Source organism: Nicotiana attenuata, unplaced genomic scaffold (assembly GCF_001879085.1).
Source record: "Nicotiana attenuata strain UT unplaced genomic scaffold, NIATTr2, whole genome shotgun sequence".
NCBI lineage: Eukaryota > Viridiplantae > Streptophyta > Magnoliopsida > Solanales > Solanaceae > Nicotiana > Nicotiana attenuata.
In genome coordinates this window covers 8,670-19,271 of record NW_017670546.1, presented here as the reverse complement: position 1 = coordinate 19,271, position 10,602 = coordinate 8,670, and the positions used below count along the sequence as shown (strand labels likewise).

The window sequence follows — 10,602 nt, the reverse complement described above, 5'->3', positions numbered from 1 at the left end:
TACCTTGCTTTCAAGCCCTCTACTCAGCATCACCAGTAGCCTCAAATCGATGCAGGACAATTCAAAACTAGTCAAAGGACATATAAATCAATCAATATATGCCTAAAAGTTCATAATTTAACTATAGAGTAATTTCTCAATCCCCCTTGGAAAGTCAACAAAAGTCAACCCCGGTCTCACATGCTCGTATTCCGAAAACTTTTGGGGATAAACATTACCCATGACATTAGGAACTCAAATATATAACTTATTCCCTATTTCATAATCAGTTCCGTGGTCAACATCCATTTTTACTAAACCCTAGATTTTCGAACAAAATCCCACAATTACACTAATTCTTATATTAAAATCTACACATAATCCATGTATTTAACTCAAAAACTGGTGGAATTCACTAACCTTGTGATGTTTGATGAAAATTCCCTCGAAAGAGCTCCCAAAATCGACCAATCCAAAAGAGAAATGAATGAAATGAGCCTAAGTTCCGAATTAAAAATCACATTTTGCCCAGCCATTTCCGCATCGGTGTAACCTTTTTCGCCTCTACGACTTCGCATATGCGGACCCAACCTCATGGATGCGGCTTCCACTAAGGTGCCAACTTCGCGCTTCTGCGGACTCCACATAGTATAAACGACTCCGCTTCTGCGGAAAATTGCCGCATATGTGGTCTTCCCTATGAGGCCCAACTTCGCATCTGCGCTCTTCTTTCGCAAATGCGGTAAATACGTTACATCTCTGCATCAGCCAACCCAAGCCAAAACTCTCATTTGCGCTCCACCAGCTGCTTCGCATCTACGGCCCTTTTTCCGCAAATGCGAAAACACCAGATCTTTGAAAACGAGAAATCCCAACATCAACCAAAATGATCTGAAATCTATTCGAAACGTCCGACCCCCTGAGACCCCATCTAAACGTACAAACAAGTCATAAAATAAGATACATTCCAACACGATAGGTCAAACTACATAAATAACTTCAAAACCATAAATCACACCTCAAGATCAAACTCTTAAGCTCATAAACTTCAAACCAAGTGTCCAATTCAAGCCTAATCTATTCGGAATGAACCCAAATTTTGAACACAAGTCCCAAATGCCGAAATAACCCTATTCCAGCTTTCGAAACTAAAATCCTAACTCGATAGCCTCAAGGTCAACTCCCGGTCAAACCTATGAACTTTCTAAACCTTCAAATTCCCAACTTCCGTCAAATAGAACTAAATCAACCTATGAGCCTCCAAATCCAATACGCCTAAGTCCAAAATTACCATATGAACCTATTGGAACCTTCAAATCCTGATTCCGAGGTCGTTTACTCAAAGTTTTGACTAAAGTCAAACTTGGCCTCCTTAGGCCATTATTATGGAACTAAGTGTTTCGAATTCAATCCGAACCCTTCCGAAACCAGACTAACCATCCCTGCAAGCCATAAGATAAGAAAAGCATATACGGGAAGTCTTAAACAGGGGAATGAGGATCTAGAAAGCAAAACGACTGGTCAGATCGTTACAAAGATGATGATGCAAGAAAATCATGGCCTTATCACAGTCTTTGTTAGGTGATTTGTTTCTATCTTTAATGGCATTTCCAAGACTCATTGCATCTAAGTCAAACCGCATCTAACACCCATGACATATTGTTCTTGCTAGATATTTCTAGGGCAACTAACTCACATTCGTAATATTAGCCATAAATTAGAGAGAAGAAAAACTGTACCTTAATTTCTCAAAGAACTTATTGAGACGGTAAAGTCTCGTATTGATTAACGTGATAAAAAAATAACAATAGAGGAAGAATAGTGCACAGAAAGAGTAGGGAGAGAAGTAATTCTTATTCTCTTTTCGGGATGATATACAATGAGTAAAACCCCTCTATTTACAGGAAAAATTGACTTATTCACAAAGTAACAATAGCTAATATTTCTCTAAAGTCACTTTAATCACAAAGTAACAAAACCAAAAATTTCTTTAAAGTGACAGACTTTAACTCCAAATAGAATACTACAATTTATAACATAATGGAATTAAACACAAATAATCAGAATTTGGAGCTCACCCCATTTCAACAATGCACTCTGCAATCTCCATCACCCAAATTAACCCTTTAGTCCACGTGTATGATCCAAATCAGAAATAGCTGACACAAGAAAACAAGAAAAACAAGCATTTGCCCAGCTTTACAGTAGCTGAACAAAATAGGCCGAAACTCCAACTTTGGACACTCTCTCGATCCCTCCGCCAAACCAACATACAAAACCTACAGCCTTATTTGGTCCCTCCCCACTTAATTCATCTGAATTTAGCTACTTTTTCTTTCAGCTGAATTCTGGGATTCTTCAAGGTAAAGGTACGTTCTTTTTCATCATTCCACACATTCGTTTGTCATTTATCTGAAGAAGGATTTTCATTTTTGCTGTTTATTTCTGAATCTTGAAAATAGGTGTAATCTAGCTTAGACTTGTTGAATTTGAAAATGGGTGTATTCAGTAGACTACATTGAGTAATGACATTTCCAATTATTATCAATGTGAACTAAATGGTTGGCATTTTTTCTGTTATTTGTTTTCTTTTTGCATATGTAATCTTTTGCTACTTTGATGGCTAAAGATTCCCCACATGCATTTATTCATTTTTTTCTTGAAGTAATCAGAACTATGAAGTTTGATTGGTTTGTTCCACACCTTATAGATTGTTTGAGCTTGCTTTCACAGTTTCTGTTTTTAAGTTGTCATGAATTATTATTTTTCTTGAAAAATTGGATCTTTTTGAAATCTACACCCTCTTGGAAGTGGGAACTGTAGCTTGACTTTTTCTGATTGGCCTTGACCATTTTTAAGAAATTCAGAAAGGTGGAAAAAAGAAAAGCAAATTAGGCTTAGCAGATTGGCACACCCCAATCATTAGGTTGTTTTTGCCTCAACTTGTGCATACCTGTTGATATGATGTTGTTTTGGAATATCTGCTGGAGTCTAAAAAGGTCCTTTTCTTTCTTCTAATTTTTCATGCTGGGTAACAAATGAATATCTTTTGACAATTTCGCTTTACCAGACAAGAATGGAAAGAGTAGGAAGAACTGAAAAGTATGATAAAATATCTTCAACTGTTCAATTGCAGATAGTCCTGTTCTTTCTTGTTCTTTGTTGCAGGGTGAGGGAATTTGTGTCCATGGTATATCTACTGTTGAGAACCTTTCTGTTGCCCTCCCTGAGAAAGTGTATTGTTTGCTTTTGTCAGGGTAAATTAGATGGGGCCTTATGTTGCTGGTGTTCTTGTTCCTCTAGTTGTAACTATTCTCCTTCAGAATAGAAGAAGGCGGAAAAAGCGAGGCTTGCCTGTTGATGTTGGTGGCGAACCTGGCTATGCTATCCGAAACCGCCGGTTTAGTGCACCGGTAGAAACAGCGTGGGAAGGAATCACAACGCTGGCCGAGCTTTTTGAGTATTCATGCAAGAAGTACTATCACAAGAAGTTACTAGGAAGTCGGAAACTGCTTTCCAGAGAGATGGAAATATCTGCGGATGGAAGGTCATTTGAGAAACTTCACTTGGGTGAGTATGAGTGGTTGAGTTATGGTCAGACATTTGAGATTGTGTGCAACTTCTCCTCCGGTTTGGCACAACTTGGCCACAAAAGAGAAGAACGTGTGGCCATCTTTGCTGATACATGTGAAGAATGGTTAATTGCATTACAGGTACATATTCTTTTCTGTACTAACATAGCAAAGAGATTTCTTTTCTTTCCACCCGAACCCCTTGCTGGAAACTAAGTATGCAGTCCTTGTTCGCACTGATGACGATGACATTTATGGACTAGTTCATTTGTAGATTTGAGATACTCCAAGAGACAATATGTTTTTAACACGTCGATAAACGGCTAAGATTCTAGTAATATATGAATAATATTTTTGTACATTTTGCCATGCCAATGACATAACATTGAGTCGCTTTGTCTACACCAGAGTTGCTTCAGACGCAATGTGACAGTGGTTACTATTTATGCATCGCTTGGTGAAGAGGCCCTCTGTTACTCATTAAATCAGGTCAATTCTCTCTCTTGCTCTATCTCTCTTCCTGTCTCTCTCTCTTTTTCTCTCAGTCACAAATCAGAACACGCATACATAACAGGTTCAAGAATAGTGTTTTATGCATAACAAATAGATCATACTTGGAAGAGCTTACTAGTGGCACCACCACAGTGTGCAATCCTGTACTAGATGTAGTAATTGGAACTGTCTCAATTAGTAAAGAAAAAAAATGATTTTATAATGTTGCTCTGAGATGAAATTAACTGGAAAAACATGGTTACTGAAGATTTATATAGCCGAGGCCGACTTGTTTGGGAGTAAAATGATGTTGTTGTTGTTATTATTGTTGTTGTACAGGTGATGCTAATCCCTAAATATAGGCCTTCCTAGTTACGATAGAATTGAAGATCTCTTCTCGTGAAATAACATGCAAAGTTCAAGACTATCACTGTACAATTTTGGGAAAACAGATCAGTTATGGTAGAATGATAATCATATTTACTTATGTTTATTCCTCGAAATCAGTTTTCAGATATGGGCTTGATGCTATGCTGACTCGTTCTTTTTACTGATATCTGTTGTCAAGCATCGGTCTGACTTGCCTTCTCCACTTTCTTCAGTTTCCATGGATTATTCTTAATCTTCATTTTTTCAACTTGTACTGGCCACTTTAGCCGCGTGAAGCAGTTTGAAATGAATTATGTTTTCCTCCATGACCCCCATGTAGGTTAAAATGTATTCATACTTCTATAACTTCAGTTGAAGTTCTATACTAGACACAAGGAAAGCCTTAAAACATAGGAAGATATTGAAATACCCTAGAGGCTAGACAGTGGTACTTTAAGAAAGGTAAATTGACAAATGAATTACCCCCGACGATGAAATCGTTAGTTTCGGGTAGAAACTGATAATCTCTAGCAGAGTCCTTCATCAGGTTTGTTCTCTTAATCTATTTGAAGGGGTCATAATCTCTTCAATGAAGCTCTAGCATGCTTCTGGCTGAAATTAGAAAAGGACAGCATTCCACTTTTAGCTAAAGTTTGATTCATCCATGAATGATTTTTTATCCCAATCAGTAAAGAGTTAACTTTATTTAAAAAAATGTCAGACAGTACCAAGATAGTACTGCAGCAACTCATCCATGCAAGATCTAGATGTTCGAGAACTTGTGAATTGACACTTTGCCTTCATCGATACTTTTGTTTTAAATTCCATCCTTTAAGATATTATTGGTATGCTGGAATATGCTATGAAATCTTAATCTGATTTCTATGTATTCCTCATTAGATATTTCTGTGTTTTCACGTACTCTGTCAAATGTTCATTCTGTTCTTCTTGAAGTGTTTTATATGCTACATATTGCTTGTTGTCAGCTAGTTCTCTTTTTCAGACAGAGGTTACTACTGTCATTTGCGGGCAAAAGGAACTAAAGAAACTTGTAGACATTAGTGGACAACTTGATACTGTCAAACGTGTGATATGCATGGATGAGATTCCATCAAGTGCCTTGGTTGCCGCAGGGAGCAACTGGACATTGACTACCTTTTCTGATGTGGAGAAGCTTGGCCGAGAAAACCCTGTTGACCCAGATTTACCTCTTGCAGCTGATATTGCTGTGATCATGTATACCAGCGGAAGTACTGGTCTGCCCAAGGTTAATTTTCACACTCTCACTGCTTCAAATCGGTGAAAACAGTCTTATTAGTTGGAACATTGCATATGTGCCTTAGCCTTTGGAGGAACAACTTACAATCCTTTTGTTTTTCTAATTTAGACCTGCTTCATATCCTTTGAGGGAGGAATAGGTGATTTCACTCAGTATACCCATAAAAGTAGATGGAAAGAACTAAGATAATCTCTAGTATTAAAGAGAGAAAAAGGCATAGAAAATGTGATAATTGAATTTACTAGAGATTTAGGATTTTCTTACTCTTGTTCTAATTCAACATCTTCATGGTAAAGGTGTCGGAAATGCTAAAAATGTTCACCAACTTGTACTAGGAAAGTGAGATTTTTCCAAAGTTTTATTGTATTGTTTTCTTCCTCAAGTAGCTGGATGAGTCAAGAAATTCTCTAGGAAGAAAAAATAACAATCATTGCAAAATCACTAACAATTTATCTGGTGCACAGGGTGTGATGATGACACACAGGAACGTTCTAGCTACAGCTTCTGCTGTTCTGACAATTGTACCCGGTCTTGGAAGCAAAGATGTTTACTTAGCATACCTACCGCTTGCTCATATTCTCGAACTTGCAGCAGAGGTAATGTACCAATGTTTTACCAAATATGTTGGGTGTATGATTTGTTCATGTCTTTACTTTGTATCTAATAAATTAAAATTCTGATTTCTCTGCAGACCATAGTACCTGGGATTGGTGGTTCTATAGGATATGGCTCTCCTCTGACTCTTACTGATACTTCAAATAAGATAAAGAAAGGAACTAAAGGAGATGCCTCTGTGTTAAGGCCAACAGTGATGGCAGCTGTCCCAGCAATTCTTGATCGGGTTCGAGATGGCGTGCGCAAAAAGGTATAACTTAGGATTCAAAAGATATCTTTTCTTAGTTCTTTTGGTTGCTTCTGCATACCTATCACGTGATGTTGGTACGTGAAGCTAACATTGGTAGAATTCAGGTAGATGCTGCAGGCGGATTATCAAAAAAGCTGTTTGATTTGGCATATTCTCGCAGACAGTCTGCAATTAATGGTAATTGGTTTGGAGCTTGGGGCTTAGAAAAACAATTCTGGAACTTATTAGTGTTTAAGAAGGTTCAAGCAATTCTGGGCGGCCGTATCCGTTTTATCCTGTCAGGAGGAGCTCCCCTCTCTGGAGATACACAGAGATTTATCAACATATGCCTTGGGTGAGTAACTCGACACTATGCCCCCACATAAATGATCTGAAAGCTTAATATGCACATTTCTCATTATAGCAATTTTGACCTCACATCACAGAATACAATGATCTGAGGGATTCACTAGTTTGATACCAATTGAAACTAATATATAAAGTTCTAATTGACCTCTGACCATGATCCCCATAGGCCATTGAGATGATGCTCTAGAGCATTTGCTTGATATCCACATTGTGTAACGATTTTACTGCTACTTGAAAATAGATTGGCAGCAAGAGTTACCTTCTCAACTTCAACAGTGCCTGTTTCTTATAGTCTCAAGGTTAATCTGTCCGCATATAATATCTCTTTCAACATTCTAAAATCTACAATCAATCTCACCACTTTTCACCTTTTTACTAACTGACTGATCCACCTGTATCTATACAACGTACTAAGAAGTTGGGTAGTTTTTGTGGCAGACATAGGAACTCTTGTTGCTATCTTCCCCTTGAAAGTTTTATTCCTCTCCTTAAATTCTAGTTGTCACTAACTTTTATATTGTAAAGTGTCCAATGAACACTTGTTGCTGTCCCTCGGGGTTTTGTTCTCCCCTTAGGTTCTCTTTGCCACTAACTGTTATATTTGAAGTGTCCAATTTAAAGAAACTTAGACGTAATGTTGTCTATATGCTGTTTCTATTGATGTAAATCTAGTAGCTGATAACTTGAAAATATTTATCTGCATTACCTGTCTGCCTGATGATAGGAAGAGAATCCTGAGAAAAACTTAACCTTTAGGCTTTTAGTGTGGCCATATCTTTTGATGTTTTCGCCCTGTGTTCTTATTAATAACTAGCATCGTACATTACTTGAATGATGAAATTCTATGTTAATTAATAAAAAGTATGATGCTTTAATCAAGGACTCCATTTCCATCAAAATAGACATTTAAATTGATGTTTTAGTAAATTATTGTCAACAACAACAATAGCAAACAATATTCAGCTTTACATTGTAACAAGCAATCTTCTCTTCTTGCTAGCATCTTTTTTTTTCCTGCAGACTTCTCATCTTACTTGGTTTATTTTCCTAGTGCTCCAATAGGCCAAGGTTACGGTCTTACTGAAACCTGTGCTGGTGGAACATTCAGTGATTATGATGATACTTCTGTCGGACGTGTCGGTCCTCCACTCCCCTGCTCATACATCAAGGTAAAGTAGAATGAGCAGAGTCAAAGCTTCACATTCCTCTATGTCCTTGTATCATACTATGGTCATTGGCTTCATTCGTTTGTGCAAGTAGGAGAGAATTACCCCATTTTGAGGTCAAGAATTATGCATTTCAAATTTTTAGAAAGCATTGCAGTAATCTTATTACTTGCATCTCTTACCTTTATTTGTTAAGTCCTGTGGTTTGCATTTTATCTTTTATGTAATGCTCTTGTTCCTGTGCCTAGCTTTGTATGGTTTAAGTTTCAGATGGTTCTGTTGTAAGTTGACAGAGTACCACATCATGATCCATCGGCAACCTCTAACATAAAATTTGTGCTTCAAATCTCCATTCTGTTTTTTCCCCGTGTTACATTTTGATCTTCTTGCTTTCCAAACCATTTTTGTTGTTCAAGTCCATGAGAAACTCTAACAGCTATATGATAGCTTCTGCAATCAATCTTTTTAGCTTTCACCAGATAATACTCGTAATTTAATGAAGTACTTTCATCTGTAGTTGATAGATTGGGCTGAGGGTGGATATCTAACAAGTGATTCCCCAATGCCTCGAGGTGAGATTGTTATTGGTGGACCAAATGTTACCGTCGGATATTTCAAAAATGAGGAGAAGTCGAAAGAAGTATACAAGGTACGTATTGCTCTACATTGTATGCTCTGATGAGTATTTGTGTTACAACTATGACTGGTATATTTTTTAATTGCAATGGGCTTTTTTGCTGTGTTAAGGTTGACGAGAGAGGAATGAGTTGGTTCTACACAGGTGACATAGGGCAGTTTCATGCAGACGGTTGCCTTGAGATAATTGACCGTAAAAAGGACATTGTTAAACTTCAGCACGGAGAATATGTTTCCTTGGGAAAGGTGCGATCTTTTTAAAGTGTGTAACCATCTCATCTAAAAGCTTAAGCTCTTAGAGAAAGCACACGTTTGTTTACTTAATTATGTCTTCAATTTGTCCCCTCACGCGCAGGCTTGATTCTTTTTTATGAGCCAAGCACGTGAAAATTCTTTTTGATATTGGGTGACGGTGAGACTTGAACCCAGGACCTCTGCATGCTCTATCATCTCATCTAAAAGTTTAAGTTGTTAGAGAGAGCACACTTTTATTTACTTAATTATGTCTTCAACGGATCTAGTATTCTTACATGGTATTTTTTATCCTAGCACACAAAATGTATGCACATTGGTAGACTAAATTCTCCTGGTTTCACAGCCTTAACTCCCTACACTTTTTTATTTACTGATGTGGGAGTTGATACATCAATGTGCAGGTTGAGGCTGCTCTTAGTATCAGTCCCTATGTCGACAATATAATGTTGCATGCCAATCCTTTCCATAGTTATTGTGTAGCTATAGTGGTTGCTGCTCAGGCTGCTGTGGAAGGCTGGGCTAAGAAGCACGGTATTGACTTTGGCGATTTCCCAGAGTTATGTCAGAATGAAGAAACTGTCAAGGAAGTATATGCTTCCTTAGTGAAGGTATTTTTGTCCATGCAAATATATAGAGCTTCTCTCTTTTTTCTTTTCTTCTTTTTCCTTCCTTTTCCTTTTGCATAGCTTTATTTAAACATGACTTGCAATGATTTAGCAACTCAATAGTCTGAACAGTAACTACTACTACTTGTAGGATGGTTCATTGTGGAAATATTTTATAGCACCTACTAGTCAATAACTTTTGTGGTTTTGAAAGGGAAACCCCATATCTCATTATTCACGATTACAGAAAATGTAACACATTATTACCATTATAGTGAGCATTGGCCCTCAACAATGTCTTATGAACTGATACAACATCGTTTATCAATTGTCATTAGCAAAGAAGAATCCTTTTCCTTTTTAACACTCAGTTAAGGCCTCATACCATAACATTTGCTGGACTACTCCATGTTTTCGGAGCTAAATACCATTGTCGTCTAGACTGCAGTGTTATTGGTTATATTGTGAATACTATTGGTCATTGAATTTTGTTTACCCCCACTTATCTTGTACAGGCAGCGAAGGCTGCTCGTTTGGAAAAGTTTGAGATCCCAGCGAAGATCAAGTTGCTTGCGGAAGCATGGACTCCAGAATCAGGCCTTGTTACTGCAGCTTTGAAGCTCAAGAGGGATGTCATTAGGAAGGCCTTTTCAGATGAACTAGCTCAGTTATATTCCTCATGATTATACAGAGATAGCATCTCCTTTTTTTTGTTTTTTGGAGAAAAGTAAAATCAAGATTCTTCAATAAATACTTGTAAACGATAGCCTTTTTTTTATATGTGATATACTTTTGGTATGTGCCATTTTTGGTTCTAAGTATCCTTTTCAGCAAATGCTCCATTAGTTTACTGTGGAAAATGGAGGGTCCTTTTTTTTTTTTTTTTTAGCCTCCTGAGTCTTGTGACTTCATCACGTGTTACAACGAGAAAAGAATTCCTTGTAAGTCGATCGATGCATGCACCAAATTTAGTTGCTCTTTGAAGTAGTACATAAATAATGAAAATAACTAAAAAGCTAAATCACCATTCACTCTA

At 37.4% G+C, this 10,602-nt stretch overlaps 1 protein-coding gene across 2 annotated transcripts; it reads left to right on the top strand.

Annotated features, from left to right (window-relative positions):
* Positions 1 to 2,139: 2,139 nt before the first annotated feature.
* On the top strand, positions 2,140 to 10,384 carry LOC109240823 (long chain acyl-CoA synthetase 9, chloroplastic). 2 transcript variants are annotated; one of them, XM_019407505.1, is made up of 12 exons: positions 2,140 to 2,342; positions 3,236 to 3,692; positions 3,960 to 4,040; positions 5,416 to 5,679; positions 6,156 to 6,287; positions 6,383 to 6,556; positions 6,661 to 6,890; positions 7,956 to 8,073; positions 8,588 to 8,719; positions 8,818 to 8,952; positions 9,363 to 9,569; positions 10,082 to 10,384. In XM_019407505.1, the coding sequence occupies exons 2-12, from the start codon at positions 3,246 to 3,248 to the stop codon at positions 10,247 to 10,249; spliced, it is 2,088 nt and encodes a 695-aa protein (XP_019263050.1). In that variant the 5' UTR covers positions 2,140 to 2,342; positions 3,236 to 3,245; the 3' UTR covers positions 10,250 to 10,384. The 2 variants fall into 2 exon arrangements, with proteins under 2 accessions (XP_019263050.1, XP_019263049.1); XM_019407504.1 differs by having other exon boundaries at positions 2,141 to 2,348.
* The last annotated feature ends 218 nt before the right edge of the window (positions 10,385 to 10,602 follow it).